This window comes from Dromiciops gliroides, chromosome 3, assembly GCF_019393635.1.
Source record: "Dromiciops gliroides isolate mDroGli1 chromosome 3, mDroGli1.pri, whole genome shotgun sequence".
Taxonomy (NCBI): Eukaryota; Metazoa; Chordata; class Mammalia; order Microbiotheria; family Microbiotheriidae; genus Dromiciops; species Dromiciops gliroides.
In genome coordinates this window covers 173,446,933-173,468,330 of record NC_057863.1, presented here as the reverse complement: position 1 = coordinate 173,468,330, position 21,398 = coordinate 173,446,933, and the positions used below count along the sequence as shown (strand labels likewise).

Sequence of the window (21,398 nt, the reverse complement as noted above, 5' to 3'; positions counted from 1 at the left end):
TTATCTTTCCATTACAGGATGGAGAGCATCTTTCATTATCAGTCTACTGGAATTATGTTTGGATATTGCATTGATCAGAATACTTGATTTTTTGACATTGTTTTTACAGTGTTGTTGTTACTGTAGAAATTGTCCTTTTTGTTCTGCTATCCCTTAGTTCACACATCTTCCTAGGTTTCTCTGAAACCATGCTTTTCATCCTTTTTCATGGTACAGCGATGTTCCGTTCCATTCATTCATATCATGGAAGGATGCTTTGTCAAGCATGGGACATCACAGTGTTGGAAGATGCAGGATTTGAGAAAATGAGGTGAGAATAAATTTAATCAGCTTGACCAAAGGAACTGAAACAAAGCTGTACCAGGGACCAAGGTAATGTTAAGTTGGCACAGACTTAAGGGGCACCATGAAACCAAAAGTGAGCAGCTTAGTTTTTATGTTTAGGCTTGGTATGCTTGACAGTGGAGGGCCTTAATGAGGATAATGATATAGTTGAAGTAAAAGGAATGATGAATTTGGCAAAGAACTACGTAGTGTTTGAACGATAATAAATGATTGTGACTGAAAAAAAAAGCAGGTGGGGTGGAGGGCAGCTGGGCAGAGGGAACAGAAACTGCAACCACAGAGACTGCTTCTAAATTAACTTAGAAAAGTGGAAGGAGGCACAGAGGGAGGAGAAGCAGCTACATTGTGAGACAAGATGATGTTCCAAACTACCCCCTGTAGCCAGCTTCTTATGACCATCATTAAATATTTATAGGTATTCTTAGTGAACAGCTAAATGCTACAGAAAAATTTAAAAGGTCAACAAGATCCAAGCCTTTCAGGAGATGACTGTGTAATTCAACAGTGTACCTGTGTAATAACAAAGGGTAAGGGAGCCTTCACCTGAGATTGGCCATGTTTTCATACATGTTCCACTGTGCCTCTTGATTGATTGATTGATTGTGTGTGTGTGTGTGTCTATGTACTACTTTCTTCCTTCAACAATTAGGTTTTGTAGGGGAAGAGTCTTTATTACTCATTTAACTTGAATCACTGAGATTTCAACTATTTTGGGATGGGTGAGTTGAACTGATGGAAAGAGACAAGAAAGTGTTCTTTTTTTTTTAAGCATGGAAAGGACTTCCAAGAACTGAGTCAATTGAAAGAGATATTATGGAAGAAAGAACTGTGGTAAGTCACCAGTGAATTATGTAATAAGGTCTTGATAGGTTGGACTTTCAAATGTACCTGGTTGATATTTTAGTATGAGAGGAAGCCCAAACTCTGGAAACTGGTAAATCTAGCCTTAACTGTTTTTATATAACTCAATTTTAATATTATATTGAAGACAGCTGCTTGAAATACAGCAGTTTAACACAAAAATTGTTTGGAAATATGCATTTTGCACAGTGAAGTGAGTAGAACCAAGAGAATGATTTGCACAATGACTACAATAATATAAAGGAAAACAATTTTGAAAGAATTAAGAACTCTGATTGATGAAATGACCAATCATGACTCCAGAAATCTAGTGAAGCATGATTCTCATTTCTTGGAAGAGAAGGGATGGACTAGAGATGCAGAATCAGATGTACATTTTCAGACATAGCCAAAGTGTGAATCTGTTTTGTTTGACCACACATATTTATTATAAGGAGGGCTTCTATTTGCAGAAGAAGAAGAAGAAGAAGAAGAAGAAGAGTTATGGAAGGAGAGTGATCATGAAGTGACTGTGACGCAGAAAAAAAGAGAAAGAAAAGAGTCAAAACATCAAAAAATATACAGAAGGAAAGGGATAGAGACAAATAGGACAGCTTTATTAATGTGCTAAACTGGATATATAAACAAAAATGAGCTACATCATTGGAGTTTGTGGTTTCAATACAATCCTTGAAAGGTTCAAATTTTTTGATGTTTAATTTTGTAATATAAAAAATAGAAATATGCATTTTATTTATATTAAGACCTAAAACTTCCCTAAGAGTTTTGGGCTCAAATTCTGGCTCTGCTACCTTAGTAATCATGAACAAGTTATTTAATGTCTCTGAGACTCAGTTTCACTATTTGTAAAATGAGAGGGGACATAGATGTCCTTTAGGATCCCTTCTAGCTCTGAGTATGTAATACTATGAGTCTTTAAAATGGCCTGGCTAGACTGTCATAGATTTGTGAGTCTCATTTTAAGGTTTTGGAAAACTGTTAAGTTTTTAGTTGCTACTGTGGTGCATTCTTAACATGATCTGAATGAGGTTATTAATATGCTATTTATTTTCATTCATTCATTCATTCATTCATTCATTCATTCATTCATTCATTCATTTATTTATTTTTGCAGGGCAATGGGGGTTAAGTGACTTGCCCAGGGTCACACAGCTAGTAAGTGTCAAGTGTCTGAGACTGGATTTGAACTCAGGTCCTCCTGAATCCAGGGCCAGTGCTCTATCTGTGCCACCTAGCTGCCCCCAATATGCTGCTTATTAATGACAAAATGTATAACCAAGGTCCTAAGCATCTGAAGGGCTCTCATCTTCCTAGTAATTACCTAAATGCCAATGGATGGGCTTAATAATTGTTTCTTGAATGTAATTGTTGAATTGGGTCTTTGAGATAGATTCATTCTAATACAAGTATATCCCTTTCTCTACTCATATCACAAACTCCTACCCAGAATACACTTCCCTATTCTTTTAGTCAAACCGTGTTTCTTTGCTCCTACAGATTTTTGCTTAAAGTTCACCTTCCAGATTCATCTTATCTGGTTCCTTTTGAACACTATAACCATTCTAGCAATTTCTATTAAGACTTACAGAAATACATCTATATTAGTCTCTTTCTCTATGTGTGTATATACACATACTAAATATATATCCATATACATACATATATAACCTTTAACTAGTTGATTAAATATGTTTTTTAACATTTAAATAATTTGTACTTTTACATGCTTTTCTTCAGTTTATACGCTTTCCTAATTTGACTGTGTCTTGATGGCAGACATTGTGTATTTTTCTTCTTTTTTGGGGGGGGGTAACTCATTGGAGTCACTAGGAGTAGTGCTCTGTATGTGTTGAGGGTACACTAAACAGTGATTGTGGTTCATTGTGAATATCATGCCATGTGACTGTGAAAGAAATATAATGTTGGTTTGAAGGTAAGTGGACATACCTTTCAAGCCTGGTTCACCAGTTAGACCTTTCAAACCAGGAATTCCAAAATCGCCAACCTCTCCTTTATATCCAATGATTCCTGGTCTTCCTTTGATACCCAGCATGCCTTTGAAACCTTCCATACCAGGAGATCCTTTGAAACCTTGGTGAAAAGAATTGAAGTGCTAGGTTAGTCAATACTAAATGGTCAGTCAATACTCAATTCCAAGAGGTCCTTATGAAGAATATCGTTTTCAACTAATGAGGATAAATCATAAATATAAATCAAATCACAGGAGAATCATGCATTAATTCCATCTCACAAGCAGTGGGCATTTGTTCATGAAGAACTCTAGTCTCTGCTCTAACACAATTCTACTCTGAAAGATGATTTCCTGTGGTGTCCCAGATTTATCTATCTATCTATCTATCTCTTTTTCTTTCTTTCTTTCTTTCTTCCTTCCTTCCTTCCTTCCTTCCTTCCTTCCTTCCTTCCTTCCTTCCTTCCTTCCTTCCTTCCTTCCTTCCTTCCTTCCTTCCTTCCTTCCTTCCTTCCTTCCTTCCTTTCTTTCTTTTTCTTCCTTCCTTCCTTCCTTCCTGTAGCTTTATTTACCAACTTGTAGTGAGGAGGCACATTGTCTAGTCACAACTAGAATAGCCATTGAGGAAAGAATTACTTTTAAGAAAATTAACATAAACTCATAGGCTAGCCAGGAGATAATGAAGAACTGATATTAGAAATTAATGGAACATTAACAATATACCACTCACAGATCTGAGAAATGAAAAGAAAGAATTGCCATTATGCCAACATTGAACTGTTCATGGAACCATGTGCTCTGATTCCACATGAAATACCCATATGCACATTTTTAGAGTAGAAGAGTCCATTTTCTTGCATTTTATTTCTATATTTACTAAATTACCTTCTGACCTATAACTCAGTCTCCTGAAAAGAAATAGGAAGGGAGTGCCTGATGTCCATAGGTAACTAGTCCCAATTCTTAGGTCAGGTATAACTCTGGTTGCAAATTTTAAAATTGTAATGCTAATAAAAATCAGTCTTTGAGTGATTTTAAGTAATAGTTGATAGTGAAGAGCTCCTTCAGGACCTTAGACCTACTGAGCTGAGGAAACAAGACTCTGGGTTGATAGTGAGTCCACCAAGATTCAGGAGCCCTAAAACCTGGTTTATCTAGATCATCATCCTTACAAATGTTATTCTAGTAAATATATCCTTGGAGGTACCTTTTGTTCCTGGGATGCCAGGCATTCCAGGTATCCCTTGAAATCCAGGTTCTCCTCTTCTGCCTTGTTCACCTATAAAACCAGTATCGCCTCTATCACCACCCAGACCTTTCATCCCCACAGGGCCGGGGACTCCTACGTCACCTCGATCACCTCTTTCACCAGGTAGACCTATTAAAAAAGAGCAGATTTTAAAAAGATTGCAAAAATATATTCACAGAGACCAAAATCCTTTTATGATAGTCTTCCTGGAACTAGCTAAACATTTTTTTTTTCAATCTAATTCAATTAATTGTTATCAATGGCTTGCTATGTGTGCAAGTCACATGCTAGATGTAGAGGGAACAATAAAGATGATGATTTATACCCTCCCTAAGATACACCCACACGCACCCACACACTCACCCTGCCATTAGGGAACTTATTGTCAGTGGCTCCAGGAAATAAAAAAGGTTATATACTCAAATTATAATAAGTAAGAATGTGATAAGTGAATGGGAGAAGCAAAAGAGTCAGGGATGAAGGCTTTCCAAAGGGAAAACTTCTTAGTAGTAAGATAGGTAACTATGTACATATTGATGAAATCTAAAATTAGTATAGAAACTTTCTAAGTTGAAAATTTTCTTTTCTTTTTTTCTTTCTTTCTTTCTTTCTTTCTTTCTTTCTTTCTTTCTTTCTTTCTTTCTTTCTTTCTTTCTTTCTTTCTTTCTTTCTTTCTTTCTTTCTTTCTTTCTTTCTTTCTTTCTTTTTTTTTGTAGGGCTCTATCCACTGCGCCACCTAGCTGCCCCTAAGCTGAAAATTTCTAAGTGGATTTTATACTTATGTGAGGTTGGCAACTTATAGTATACATTCCAAAGTTGGCATGTGAACTCATTTTGGGTGACATGGCCAGGGCCAGTTCTGGGACAAAATTATGAAGTCAATGAGGTTTATTTGGGGGCACAATTCTACCTCCCTTATCAGTTTTCTTTTATGGCCTCATGCTACCTTCTCTTCCATATAGAAATTCAGTTCTCTTCCCCGTTCTCCCCAAATACTGTAATCCACATGTAATCTGAAGACCAAAAAGTCTTCACTGATGCTATGATGGTAGCTCCTCAAGGTAGAGGTTGGTATTTATGGATGGGGTGGGCTTGAGGTTGCTGCCTACTTTGCCTGCTAGTCAGGTTATGTATAGTGGTTGAGGGCATAGAAACAGATAGGTAAATATTGGTGGATGATGCCTCACCTTCTGGCTGTCTTTCCCTTCCTTCTGCCTATCTCTTATATATGTTAATGGGGGTCAGAGGAGATATCCCCTCTGGTTTCTCTGACTTCTCTTCTGCTTCAGTTCATTTTCCATTTCTAATATTACTACCCTATATCAAGCCCTTATTTCCTCATGATTGAACTCTCTTTTTTTCCCTTTTCTTTTGGGGGCAATGAGGGTTAAGTGACTTGCCCAGGGTCACACAGTAAGTGTCAAGTGTCTGAGGCTGGATTTGAACTCAGGTCCTTCTGAATTCAGGGCCAGTGCTTTATCCACTGTGCCAATATGTACATAGTTACCTATCTTACCACCTAGTTGCCCTTGCTTGAACTCTTGCAAGAGCTTCTCAACAGGTTTTCACTGCCTCTACTCTTTTTCTACTGCAATCCTTCTGGTCCTCTCACATGAGAACAATCTTCCTAAAACATTATGTTGAGCATATATTTTCCTGTCTCAAAAAACCTTCAAAAGTTCCATGTTCCCTACAGAATAAAGTTCAAACCTTTGAAGTTGGATATACTCCGTAACCTTCCCAATCCTGCCATTTATTCTACTCTTAACAGCCTTCTACTCTGATCAGGCTATTGAACACTTATCTGGCTTGCCTTTCTTCCTCCTCTTTGCTTAGCTCCTACTGCTCCTTCAGAGTCTAGGTCAAGTCCAGTCATAGATTTTGTGCTGGAAGGAATCCCATACAGATCTTTTGTTTCAACTCCTTCATTTTACAAAGAAGAAGACAATGAAGCCCAGAAAGGTTAGCTGATTTGCTCTGGCCACACAGGCATGATGCCCCAGAGCCAAGATTTGAACCTAGGTACTCTTACTGCAAAGCCAGATCATTCTCTCTGTATTGACTACCTAAATTACTATAGTTCTCAGTGACAACCTCCTTCCCTGAATTTTTGGAGTACTTGTTTGACATGCATTTGGCTTGTCTCAATGCATTGTCATTCAATATCTCCTATCCGCATACTTTCCTACATGCTTTGGAAAGATGGGCGGATGCTAGATTGTGAAGGATTTATTTTTTCAAATAAATTTTTGTGAACATTTAAAATTTTTCAATTGCCAAAATTCCCACTGTATCCTTTCCCTCCTAAAATATAATATAACAATAAAACAAGGAATTATTTAAAAAGAAAAAAGGAATAAAAGGGAAAATCAGCAAAACTATTACAGTATTTTTAAAAAATGACAATATACTCAATGTTTCAGACCCAGGGGCTGCCCTCCTACTTCTGCAAATGAATGGGAAGAGGTGTTTTCTCTCATCACTTCATTGGGGTCAAGATTGTTCTTTATAATGTTGCAACATTACTTTTCAGGTTGTTCTTTCCATTTACACTGTTGAAGTCATTGTGTATACTGTTTTCTTGGCTCTGCTTATTTCACTTTGCAACAGCGAAGGGATTTATTGTTTTTTGTTTGTTTCTTGATTTTTTTTTTTGGTAGGGCAATGAGGGTTAAGTCTAAAAGGCAGACATGATTGTTTTCTTGGATGCACACAGATGTCCAGAGAGCAGATTGTTACCTACCTGCAAATCCTGAAGGACCTGGAAGACCTGGTAGTCCTTCTTGGCCTTGCGGTCCTGGAAAGCCATGTGTTCCAGGAGGCCCTGGTAATCCAGGTTGACCTGAAGGCCCTGGGAATCCAGGCTGACCCTTCAACCCAGGCATTCCAGGCATACCCGGGCTTCCTATAGGAAATCAGAAAAATGGGTTTAAATATCCACATTATACTGTAAATTATTATTATTATTATTTTTTGGTGAAGAGATTGGGGTTAAGTGACTTGCCCAGGGTCACACAGCTAGTAAGTATTAAGTGTCTGAGGCCAGATTTGAACTCAGATCCTCCTGAATCCAGGGCTGGTGCTTTATCCACTGTGCCACCTAGCTTCCCCCCTGTAAATTATTAATAACAATTTTTTTTGCTCAGTATTTAACATATTTTACCAGATATAATCAGACTGGCCTCACAGTGGCCATTTGCAGAAGTTATGTGACCAAGAATATAATTGCAATCTTACAAATAGGAAAAATAAAGCATGAAGTAACATCATGGTATAGTGGATAGAGGGCCAATCTTGGAGTCTGGAAAACCCTAGTTCAAGTTCTACCTTTGGTGCGTACTTGCTAGGTGCTTATGGTACAGTTCACTTACCCTCTCAGTGCCTTGAGGAACTCTCAAACATTGTAAATTACAAATACAATTTGCTGATCTATATTGGTGAAGGGAGTTTTTACATTGGTTCCCTATACCAGTGAAATAATAGATCCAGACCATAAATAAATAAGTAAATGGAATTTAAAATGTTAAATTACAACTTCAGGAGCCTGCTGGTGAAAAATGTTTCTCTCCTCTTAGAGGAGATGTGGAATGAAGCAAACAGTTTTAGATATAGTTAATATATTTATTTGGGGCAGTTAGGTGGCTCAGCAGATAGAGTTCCAGAACTGAAGTCAAGAAGACTCATCTTGCTGAGTTCAAATCTGGCCTCAGACATTTACCAGGTACATGACCCTGGGTACATCACTTCACCCTGTTTGCCTCCATTTCCTCATTTATAAAATGAGCTGGAGAAGGAAATGGCAAACCACTTCAGTATCTCTGCTAAGAAATGGGGTGACAAACATGACTAATTTTGGAAATATGGGTTTTTTTTGTTTTTTGTTTTTTTAATTTTTAGTGAGGCAATTGGGGTTAAGTGACTTGCCCAGGGTCACACAGCTAGTAAGTGTTAAGTGTCTGAGGTCGGATTTGAACTCAGGTACTCCTGACTCCAGGGCTGGTGCTCTATCCACTGCGCCACCTAGCTGCCCCTGGAAATATGTTTAATGTGATTGTACTGTATAACCTATATCAGACTGCTTGCTGTCTTGAGGGGGTGGGGAAAGGGAGGAAGGGAGAAAAATTTGGAACTCAAAATCTTATAAAAACAAGTGTTGATAACTATATTTACATGTACCTAGAAAAAATAAAATACTATTAAGATTGAAAAAAAAGAAATGGGGTGACGGAGAGTTAGACATGACTGAAAATAATTGAACAACAACAAATACACTTATTTATTTTGATTAAGTATATTTCTTTGTTATAAGCTAGAGTCTTCATATTGGGGTCAGAGAACAAAAGGGGGAACCACTGGGAAGTCAGAGAGAGAGAGAGAGAGAGAACAAAAAAAGTAAATGAAGTGACAGTGACCAAAAGGATACCTGGACCCAGAATCCAGTTTCCCTGACACTGAGTCCTGGGCTGGACATGCTTACTCATGCCAACAGCCAATGGATGAAAGCTTACACAGCTACCTCATGAGTCTATTAGGAGGGTCAGAAGAGATAGTGTATATAAAATGTTTTGGAAACTTTAACATGTTACATAAATGTGAGTTATTATTACTATTAACATTAATGGTAAGAATAGGATTATGAGCAGAATTCATGTAACTGCTGCATACTGTTACCAAGAGCATAGTTCTGCTGCTAAGAGCACACATGTTTGTTCTTCTGTCTCATCCCTTCTCTGTCTTCTAAGTTGATACGTGGGGGGGAAGAGGGGAGGAAAAAGAGGACAAATGCTTACGGACTGTTAAATAACTTTTAAAAGTAGGCTGTGCTAGGGGCTGTCAAGTCAAGAGGCTAAAACCAAGGTCCCCACTGTAGATATTTGGCTTCCTCCAGAAAGCCTATGGAATAAAGATTGATGAGCCAACTTATCCAAGGAACATTTTGGCATAAGCAGAAGGGACTAAGAAAGAAAGCACCGCGGCAGCTAGGTGGTGCAGTGGATAAAGCACCGGACCTGGATTCAGGAGTACCTGAGTTCAAATCCGGCCTCAGACACTTGATACTTACTAGCTGTGTGACCCTGGGCAAGTCACTTAACCCCAATTGCCTCACCAAAAAAAAAAAAAGAAAGAAAGAAAGCACCAGCAGTTTTGAGGAAGATGAGGGTAGGGGAGTAGAAGACAGCCTCTCTGGTTTATAAAAGTTTTCTCTCTCTCTCTCTCTCTCTCTCTCTCTCTCTCTCTCATACACACACACACACACACACACACACACACACACACACACACACACACACACAGAGCTACTATGAGGTGGGCACTGAATCACAGACTATACCTTTGAAAACTACAGCTTTCGATGCCATTATTCAGGTAGAAAAGTCCATTCAGGTCAGAAATTTTAAAAAACAACAACAGGAAATGTTTTTCACTTTGCAATTGCTGCTATTGTTATTGCTTTGCTATTAAATATTTGCGGGATAATTTCCTTCCAGTTCTAGATTATGATTATATGATCCTCCAAAGGAATATCTGTTAATCGGCATTTAATTGCCTAGCAAAACTAATAGCTTTGTGGATGTGCTGGTAAAAGTTTAACAACTGACTTGGTGAGGCTAAATGCATGGTATACCTTTAAGTATGATCTGCATTACTGACTTTCTTTCCATCACTTTCTTCATGTTAGACAATCAAGAAAACAGTAAAATAAACTCTGATTTGTAGCAGTTACCAATATCCAACGTGTAAATATTCACACTGAAAATTTAACAATTTGCTCTTAAAAGTTGGTTTCACCCAGCACACTCCAGGTTTTTTTTTGCTAATAATAAAACATTGAGACATAACCCCCCGTACATAAGTGCAAATGGTTAGTGTTGAGTCTAAGTGCATTATGTGTGTGTGTTTGTACATACACACATATGTATTGTTGTTGTTCAGTCATTTCAGTCATGTGTCTGATTCTTCCTGATCCTCTTTGGAGTTTTCTTGGCCAAGATCCTGGAGTGGCTTGCCATTTCCTTCTCCAGCTCATTTTACAGATGAGGAAAGAGAGGTAAATAGGGTTAAGTGATTTATCCAGGGTCACATAGTTAATGTCTGAGGCCAGAATTGAACTCAAGAAGATGAATCTTCCTGACTCCAGGCCCAGCACTCTATCCACTGTGTCACTTAACTGCCCATACATATGTATGTATGTTTATATTTATATGTTGCATATTTTAAACTATGCTCAATTATATAATTCATCACACCAGAAGCAAGAATCCTGCAGATACTAGCTTTGCTAAGAAAAGCCATGTTCCTATAATATTGCTGAACTTTCTCATGATCACATGCAACTATACTCTAAGGTTTGATGCATTGGAAGTTTGATTTTTTTTTTTAAATTGAGTATAGTGTTTACAGAAGGCGTATAAAACTGACCATAAAGGTGGCACTAGGAGCTAGGAGCTACTGCTCCTCTTCAGCCATTTTAAACTAAAGACAACATAAAGCCTATAGGAAATATTTACTGTTTTTTTTTAAAACTACTCTGGGCATGACTTTCTAGGAGGGTTGTAAGATAGATTCATTATGGAAATGCTGACACATTTGCCCTGTTCTGCTTTTCTTGAGAATTTGTAATTATCACTTTTATTTAAGAGATCCCATGACATCTTTCACAATACTGGATGCTTCTTCATTTCATTATCGTTTCCTTAATTGGTTCTCTAATTGACTATTGTTAAGGGTTAAAATTCTAGCTAGTCTGTCTAAAATATCCAATGAGTGGTCGCCAATAAATTATAAGCTTTAGCAAGAGTTAGACTTTTAAGCATTTATTAAGGCGAATAAGAATTTGGTAAAGAGAGAAAGAAAGGCCTAGACTCCTATCTATTAAAGGGAGAGCACGTTTCTAGCTCCGCTCTCCACCAGAGTCCAAAGGAAAGAGAGTGAGACCGAGCGCCAGTCTCTTCCTTCCTCCTCTCACTAGCCCACGTCACTTCCTGACACCAAAGAAAAGACTCCTGGTCTTGCCCTCAAAGACCTTCACTTCATGGGTGGAACTCTTCTACAGTAAGTCTCCAGCAGTTGGCGTCATTCCAATCATTACACTATAAAGATACAAATTTCTAATACAGTGACCGATAAGGTGATAGGGGCTAAGCATCTAAACTTGGCAGTCACTTTCTCTAGCAAACCTAGGTTACAGTGAAGGCTAGTCACAGAGGTGGCATGGCCAAGTGGATAGAAATTCAGTCTTAAGAGTCATGAAGGGGGCGGCTAGGTGGCACATAAGTGGACCCTATTGAACTAATTAGAGGATGCAAACAGATAATGCTATCATTATCATCATGAAAAATATTTCAGATGAACTCTGAAATTAAAGAGAGGAACACATTATGGTAGAACTCATATAACATTGTTGCATCCTTTCATCTACCATTGGGGGATTATAGCTGATGGTGATTAATACTTTACATTTTACTATCCATTTAACATACAACATCTCATTTGATCTTTACCGTAACCCTCTAAGGTAGCCCCTACCGGTATTATCACCACCCCCATTTTATCTATGAGAAAATAGTTTTAGTGAGGTTAAGAAACTTGTGAAAACAAAAAAGGAAAATAATAAATGTTGGAGAAGCTGTGGGAAAATTGGAACACTAATGTGTGTATATATATATATAAAACCTATATCAGATTGCCTGCTGTCTGGGGGAGGGGGAAGGGTGGGGAGGGAGGGAGAAAAATCTGAAATTATAAAGCTTGTATAAACAAAAGTTGAGAACTATCTTTACATATAATGGGGAAAAAATAAAATACTTTATTAATTTAAAAAAATAAGAGAAAATAAAATACTATTTGAAGTACATTTTAAAAATCTTATTAAAGAAAAAAAGAAACTTGTCAAAACACATGCAGACACACAGACATTCCCCCCTAACACCAATACCCAACCCCTATACTCCCCCCGCCACACACTCATAGCCATGTATAACAATGAACAATTTCCTTAACCTCACTGAGACCATCTTCACAGTCATATAAAGTGATGTGTTTATTATATAGTTATATATATAGTCCTATATACATATTATATATATAGATTATGATTATCCTTATATGTAAGCAAATATTATATTATATAAAATGCACACATACATATATAGTACTCAAGACAGGAGCTGAGCTAAGGTCTCTTATTCCTCTTTCTGTCTCACCTTACTACTTCTGTAGTACATTATATTGCCTCTGTATACCCAGCAGGTATATAGGAAGTTCAAGAAATCCATTAGGATTAAGAAGTCCTACCAACATCTCTAGTATCAAAAGAAAGTTGCTGCTCTTACCCTCCAAACATTGACTTACTGAGAAGAAGATTTACCTCGAAATCCTGGAGGTCCCCTATTTCCCTGTTCTCCTTTCAACCCTGGGATTCCAGGCAATCCAGGGTCTCCTGGGAGACCAGTCTGTGCACCTAATACTTCTCCAGGTAGTCCTTTTTGTCCAGCTGGTCCTACAGCACCTGGTAATCCCGCAGTGCCTGGGCTTCCATCCAGCCCAGGGAGCCCTGTTGCACCTTTGGATCCTCTGGGTCCAACAAATCCTAAAATAGAAAAAAATAGGTAACTGCTGTAGCTATTGGTCATGAATATACCAGTCTATGAAATATATCAGAAATGTGATTAAAATGGAGAAGCTTTGCAAAGGACATATATTTTTGGTGGAGTTGTGAATTGGTTCAACCATTCTGGAAAGCAATTTGAAACTCTGTCTCCAAAGTTATTAAACTGCAATATATTACTACTAGATCTTTCCCCCAAAGAGGTCAAAGAAAGAGGAAAAGGATCCACACGTACAACAATATTTACAATAATCTTTGAGGCTATACAAAGAACTGGAAACTAAGATCGTACTCATCGGTTGGAGAATGGATAGTCAAATTATAGAATATGAATGTAATGGAGTTTCATTATGCCATAAGAAATGATCAAAGGGGTAGTTTCAGGGAAACCCAGTTTTATGATCTGATGTTCAGTGAATGAGCAGAACCCAAACCAGCCAGCTTTTAAAGTAAGGTATTATTATATTCTTTATACTTCAAAGGAGAAGTAAGTGAGACAGAGATTTACAGATTCATGTACAATCCACATCTGTTTTACTTTTTATATGGAAATTCTAATTTTATTTATTCTTTGCTAAACAAACCAAAAAAAAAAAAAGACACCACAAAAAAACCCAACCCAAACAAACCCAAAGAGCATGTCTAGACTAGATCTATCTCAGGGCATTCTGTAGCCACATTCTCACAAAATATGAGTGTTCTGTCCACTGGCTTCTTCTTGTTCCTTACTTTTTTGATCATAATCCTAACATTTGTAGGAGATGGAGATTTTTTAAAACTATCTGAATATTAGAAATATAAAGCTATTATGTATGTTTTCTGTTTTTAAAAAGTAAACAGAAAAGACAGGACTTCATATGACCTCTCTTGTTCTATGTGTAAGTGTGCTTGCTATAAAACTTTTCAATATAAAATCAGAGGTTGATAGAAATGACCATAGAATTTTGAGCTAATATGTTTTGAGTTAATAGATTTCTGTCTGGTAACAAATCTCTAATGAGACAGTAGGTTTTTTGGGGGACCCTTTTTTCAATAAAGAATTAATCACTGGTCCCTTGTGTGGAATTTACTGCAAAAAAAAAAAAAGTCAGCCATGATGCACTCACATGCAGAGGCATTGGATGTCATATGCTTGAGTAGTTATGCAATTCACTGCTACCACTGGGTCAAATTACCCCATCACATTACTCCTTTCTTAATGTCCTGAACGCTGATTGACCTCAAATGCAACGTAGTGTCTGGATACTGACAGTAAGATATTTAGCAAGAGAAAAGGTTGGTTTTTCTTTTTTTTTTTCTTTTGGCCATTACTAACTGCTCTATGGTATCTCATAATCATGTCAAAAATTTTGCAATGTGCAAATACACAGTGGAAAATGATTAAATACCAAGAAAATGAATTCACAGTGCAGATAATATTTTGTGCACTTTTCTAACAGATGTATGATGTATGATGTGTGGGACTTTTCTCAGGGTCACATTACTCTATTCTACCTTCCAGGCAGCTGGAAGATGAATTTACAACTTGACCAACAAGTAGGAGTGAAAGAAAAGAAGAATAACAGTTCTATTTTAATTGAGCATTGGTTACACTGTCTCCTATTTTTAAAAGCTTTAATGATGTGACTCACTTGTATAATGAAAGAAATTACATCTTTTCTGCCCTTTATGGGAATTAAGGGCTGTTAGCATCTAGTTAGATGGGAAAATGAGGGACTTAAACTCATATTTAGATAACCTTTTGTTGGCTTTAGATATTTGGATCTGATTTTCTTACATAGATTGTTTAAACTAGTTTATACTAATGGCTCTAAGCCCTATTTTATTTTGGCATGATAATCGATGAACTATAACTCACATCAACATAGGTTTATGCTCAATTCTAATTTCCTAGTTTTCAGTGAAGGATATCATGAGAGACATAAATATATGCTGGGGAAAGAAAGTGGCTTAGTCATGTAGCAAGAGTGAGGGGAAACTAAGGACAGCTTATATATTGCTATATTGTGTCTTTCACTCATGCTAAGCTTGCCATCCAAAAATTTCCTTTAAAAATTTTTTATTCATATTAAATTGTATATTATTTATATTAAATTTTATTTAAAAAAATAAATGAAAATCCATATTTTCTTCCTTCTACCTTCCTCTTCCCCACCTTGAGAAAGCAAGAAAATGAAGCACTTGTTGGAAATATGTAAAGGTGAGCATAACAAATTCCCAGATTGGTCACATAAAAAAAAAGTTTCAATCTGTTTTCTTCCTTCATGACAACCTTTCAAATACTTGAAGATAGCCATATTCTGTCATGTTGGTTTTCAGTTCTTTGGGCTAAACATACCTGATCCTTGTATGGCCTGAATTTGAGACACCACTGCAAAGATCACCCTACTCTGGATGCTCCCAAGTGTAACAATGAAGACTGTTTCTAAAAGTTCTGTTTGCCCAGAACTAGGGCAAAATACTCCAGATGGAGGAAGAACTATCATTAAAACTATTAAGTCAAGTAAAGTTGGGTCACCAAGCATTTAGTAAGTGCTTACTATGTGCAAGGTGCTGTGCTAAATTCTGGGGATGTCAAGAAAGGCCAAAAACAGCCCTTGGCTCTGAAGTAACTCACAGTCTAATGGGGAGATAACATGCAAACAACTATGTTCAAATAAGAGACAGGAAAAATTGGATATAATTTCAGAGGGAAGGCACTAAGGTTAATGAGGACCAGATAAAGGCTTCTTTAAAAAAGCAGGACTTGTTTCTGCTAATTTTGCTCTTCATTATTTCATGTAAGTCCATCCATGTTTTTCTAAAATCATTGAGATCATCATTTATATAGCATGGTAATATTCCATCAGAGGCATAGACCACAAATTGTTCAGCCATTCCCCAACTGATATTCATCCCCACAATTTCTAGTTCTTTGACACCACAAAGAGAGCTGCTTGAATATTTTTAGAACATATAGGTTTTATTTCCTTTTGTAAATAGACTTAATAGTGGTATTCCTGGTTCAAAGAGCATAGTTAATTTAATAACTCTTTTGGCATAATTACAAGACAGCAAAGGAAGTCAAGGAAGCTAGGAGGCAGAGATGAGAAGAAAGAGTTCTAGACATGGGAGAGAGCTAATAAAAATGCCTAGAGTTAGTACATGGTGTGTCTTGTATGAGGAATAGCAAGGAGGCCAATGTCACCAGATCACAGGCTATGTGAAGAGGAAGAAGGTTTAAGAAGACTGATTATGAAGAGTTTTAAAAACCCAAAAGAGGATTTTATATTTGATACAGGAAAAGAATAGGGAACCAATGGAGTTTATTGATGGGAGAGTGACAGTCAGACTTGTGTTTTTGTAAATTCAATTTGTTAGTTGAGCAGAAGATGCACTGGATGGGGCAGCTAGGTGGTGCAGTGGATAGAGCACCGGCCCTGGATTCAGGAGAACCTGAGTTCAAATCCAGCCTCAGGCACTTGACACTTACTAGCTGTGTGACCCTGGGCAAGTCACTTAACCCCAATTGCCTCACCGAAAACAAAACGAAACAAAAAACCAAAACAAAACAAAAAAAAGAAGATGCACTGGAGTGGGGAGAGACTTGTGGAAGGCAGACCAAGCAGAAGACTATTGCCATCATTCAGGTATTGAGGCGATAAGGGCCTACGCCAGGGTGGACACAATGTCAGAGAAAAGAAGGAGGCAGGACTTGGAATCTTATTAGATATGGAAACTGGGAGGAGGAGAAGAAGGAGGAAATTGAGGGGATACAATAACACCTAGGTTGCAAGCCTGGGTGAATGGAAGAATGGTGGTCTACTTAATAGTCATAGGAAAGTTAGGAAGAAGAGAAGTTGGGGCGGGGTTACAAGATAATGAGTTCAGATTTGCATACTTTGCCTTTAAGATGCCTGTGAGACATCCAGTTTGAGGCACTTAAAGATATGAGAATGGAGGTTAGGAGGAGGGTTTAGTGGTGCATAAATGGATCCCAGAATCATCTGCATAGAGGTGATGGGTGAATCCACAGAAGCTTTTGAGAACCCAGAATAGAGCACCGGGGGAACACCTACAATTAGAGTGTGAGACTGGGATGAAGATCCAGTAAAGAAGAGTGAAAAGGAGTGGTCAGGTAGGTAGGAAAATCAGGAGAAAGCAGTCACTAAAACCTATAGAGAAGAGAATATAAGGGAGAAGAAGATGATCACTAGCGTCAAAATTCCAAAGAAGTCAAGAAGGCCGAGAGTTGAGAAAAGACCATTAGATGGGGGGAATTCAGAGGTCATTGGCAACTTTTGAGAGAATAGTTTCAGTTGAATGATGAAGTTTGAAAGCCAGAGTGCAGAGACTTAAGAAGAGAGGAAGAGGCAAATGGAAGTACCAATTGTATAAGACCTTCTCAAGTTGTTTAGCCACAAGAGAGAGGTGAGATATAGGAAAATAGCTAGTGGGGAAGAAGGTGAATCAAGTCTTTTTTTTTTTTTTAAACATAGCTTCAGACTACATTTACTTTCTTGATTTCTATATCACAACTTTGATTCATACTGAACTTGTATGTAGTTCACTAATACTTTGAAATCACTCACTGATAAACAACTAAGTTGGGTTTTTTTGACTGCTCAATATAGAAAATTCTATATACCACTAGATGCCAATGCCACAATATTGGTGTAGTGAAATGCTAAGTTATGTTAGATTTTTTTTCCCCTAGAAATGGGCAAATAAGTAGATTGCTGTGAAAAAAAAATACAGACCTTTTAAAAGTAGTGTCCTACATGTGGCTTGGCACCATTTAAAGTGATGAAAGGACTGCCTGTCCTTTAATATTAGTTTAATTAATTAAAATAATTAATATTAGTGAACACTTAGAGGAGATTGATGGGGTTTTTTTTTGTCCAAAAGTTTAAAATTAACTAGAGGAACTCAACAAAGGGGAAACCTTTACTAATTCTTTGAACTGTTGTTTTTCTTTTTCTGTATAAATTTTAGAGGTATTTTCCATGAAAATTCAGAGCTAGGTAAAGGAAAACTTGATATATGGGTCAATATCTGAGCTTATTCCATGAAGTAATCAACCACGTTTACTCGACAAACAGTAAGCAGATGATGATATATCAAAAGAAACATTTAAATGGTAAAGAAAAAATGGAGATATGTTTGCAGTAGATAAAACTAGAAATCACTTTTTGAGACCAATGGGTCGGGTGTGATGTGTTTCGTTACCTGGTGGGCCAGGAAATCCTTCACGACCTGCATCTCCCTGGTATCCTTTGGCCCCGACAAATCCATCTGTACCTGGTAATCCTGGAAGACCTCTTTGACCTTTGGCACCTAAAAGATCCAACAAACCCAACAAATCAGATTTGTGTAAGGAAACCTACACCGCTAGGTTTGGAAGGGAAAGGACAAAATTCAGTTCAACTTATGATATTTAACATAATCGTATTTCAATATTAGCAGCAATGTGGTATAGTGGAAAGAGCACTGGATTTGGTTTCAGAGGGCTTGGGTTTGAATCTTGGCTTTGCTGTTTGTTACCTGTGTAACTTTGAATAGATCACTCAACTTCTTTGGGAACTCAGTTTACCCATCTGTAAAATGAGGGGATTGGATTCTAAGTAATCTTATGAGGCAGGAGATGAGTTATTCAGTCATTTTCCTTCCTTCCTTCCTTCCTTTTTTTTTTTTTGGTGAGGCAATTGGGGTTAAGTGACTTGCCCAGGGTCACACAGCTAGTAATTGTTAAGTGTCTTAGGCCGAATTTGAACTCAGGTCTTCCTGAATCCAGGGCCGGTGCTCTATCCACTTCGCCGCCTAGCTGCCCCCTCTTCCTTTCTTTTAAATATTGTATTTTATCATTTTCTAGTTACATTAGAGATAGTTTTCAACATTTTTTTCTATAAGATTTCTAGTTTCAAATCTTTCTTCCTCCTTCCCCCCTCCCCCCTTCCCAATACAGCAAGCAACCTGATATAGGTTATATATGTATAATCACATTAAACATATTTCTGTACTAGTCATGCTGTGAAAGAAGAATCAGAGCAAAAGGGAAAAACCTCAAAAAAGGAAAATAAAAAAAGTAGAAATAGTATGTTTCAATCTGCATCTAGATTTCACAGTCCTTTTTTTTTTTTTTTTGGATTTGGAGAGCATTTTTCATCATGAGTCCTTTGGAATTATCTTGGACCACTGTATTGCTGAGAAGATTCAAGTCTATCACAGTTGATCAACACACAATGTTGTTGATACTGTGTACAATGTTCTCCTGGTTCTCTCACTCAACATCAGTTCATGTAAGTCCTTCCAGGTTTCTCTGAAATCTGCCTGCTCATTGTTTCTTCACACTGATTTTTTTTTTCAAATTTGTGTTCTAAATTTTCTTCCTCCCTCCCTCCTCAACCCTCCCTATGGAATCAAGCAATTCAATATAAGCCATACATGTACAATTATGGCAAACATCTTCATGTTATTCAAGTTGTGAAAGAAAATAGAATAACTTTAGCAAGAGGAACTAACAAATACAATTATACTTCAATCTGTCTTCAAATACTGTTCAGTCATTTTTCAGTCATATATGACTCTGTAACCTCATTTGGGATTTTGTTGGCCAAGATACTGAAGTAGTTTGCCATTTCCTTCTCCAGCTCATTTTACAGATGAGGAAACTGAGTCAAGAAGCTTTTAAGGGACTTACTCCGGACCACACAGCTAGTAAGTGTCTGAGGCCAGATTTGAACTCAGGAAGATAAGTCTTCCTGACTCTATCCACTGTGCCATCTAGCTGCCTCGAAATTATGAGTAGCTAATAGCATTAAAAAAACCCCACAACTCCAGGATTTTAAAAACAATGTCCAACATTCAGAAAAATACTTACTTCTAAGGATCCTAGAAAGATTAATACCCAAACACAAATCTAACATTCACAAGCAAGACCTGCAAAACAACTACTCTGTTCATCAACTGCCCAGCTCAGCTTCAGGAAACAGGTGCTGGTGGGTGGCAGTGTTAGGGCCTTGGGTCCAGCCTACTGAATGCCGAAGCAGAAATAGCATGGATAGGAAACAACGTCCAAAATTTCCAACTTTAGTAGGTGGGTTGCAGTGAGGGTAGTAGGAGTGGGTGGAAGTCACCAGAAAAGAAGCAAGGGGCTCACTTTCTGGGTCTGGGTATTATTTCCAATACTGAAAAGCATTAATCTGATCACATTCCATTCATGGGAGGCCGTGGAAGAGCATTCTACTATTTGGTTCCCTTACTGATATAGGGGTTGGGAAGAAAAGGGGAGAGTAAAATGAAACACTTTTTTCAGAGGGGATGTATATGTGTGTCTGTGTGCACCCCCTTTGTCTAAAGAAAGACTAGCTCCAGAAATAGGTCTACCATATAGCTGTGCATCCCTTTATATACATGCTCACACTGCAGGTGCATGACCTTACTCTGGGGCAGTCACATTCAGAGCCCCGTTTCAGGTGTGGCACTTTTGTCACCTCTCCATCTCAGACAAACTCTTACTCGACTTAATTCCTGGCCCTCAGACACTTTCAGGGGCTTTCCTGTACCATAAGGATGATAGAGGCCTTAGTGATATCTATCAGGAAGGGCTACAGTTGTACCTGGATTTCTAACAGGTTTGGCCTAAATAGCATAATTGGTTGGTAGCCTTAACCAATAATAAGATAACCTGGCACCTTCTTTATTTATATGTATAAATCGTTAGCTGTTAGGATAAATAAGGGTTGGATGGGTTTTTTTGTTTGTTTGGGTTTTTTTGCAGGGCAATGACGGTTAAGTGACTTGCCCAGGGTAACACAGCTAGTAAGTATCAAGTGTCTGAGACCCATTTGAACTCAGGTCCTCCTGAATCCAGGGCCAGCGCTTTATCTACTGTGCCACCAAGCTGCCCCCAAAGGTTGGATGTTTTAAGAAATGTTTGGAGCACAGAGGAAAATTTCCTCAAAACTAGAAAAAAAATTCCCAAGAACAAGAAACCTTTCTATAAACAAAATTGATTTTATCGAAAATTCTTCCTGCATTTTAGTAAAAATAAATTCATTAGATGTGTGGCTAGTGTTAGGAGAAACAAAAAGTAACCCCCTACATTTGACAGATTGTAAAGGTTCTTCATCATAATTTCTGGACCCAGAACACCGCATAGGGCACTCAGAAGATATTTGTTGTTGATGATGAAGATGATGGTCCTTATTAGGACAAGGAAGAATGTTGCTGGGTTTAAGTACTATATTTCAAATTCATGGATGGTTATGAAAAATGGGAAAGAATTGGACCCTTAAAACTTAATTTTATCCCAATAGTAATTAAGATCAAAACAAAGAAGACTCTATTGACACAAACCAGACTGAGTCTCAAACCATATCAAGAGT

General features: G+C 37.6%; 1 protein-coding gene across 2 annotated transcripts in view; it reads right to left on the bottom strand.

Annotated features, from left to right (window-relative positions):
• Nucleotides 1-21,398, bottom strand: part of COL4A2 (collagen type IV alpha 2 chain) — a 294,543-nt gene that overhangs the window by 34,387 nt on the left and 238,758 nt on the right. For both annotated transcript variants that reach the window (XM_043992105.1, XM_043992106.1), the window contains exons 28-32: nt 18,241-18,348; nt 12,793-13,014; nt 7,168-7,329; nt 4,383-4,553; nt 3,154-3,297 (exon numbers count right to left, since the gene is read on the bottom strand). In XM_043992105.1, coding sequence (XP_043848040.1) covers nt 3,154-3,297; nt 4,383-4,553; nt 7,168-7,329; nt 12,793-13,014; nt 18,241-18,348 — 807 coding nt within the window. The remainder of the gene's footprint in view (nt 1-3,153; nt 3,298-4,382; nt 4,554-7,167; nt 7,330-12,792; nt 13,015-18,240; nt 18,349-21,398) is intronic.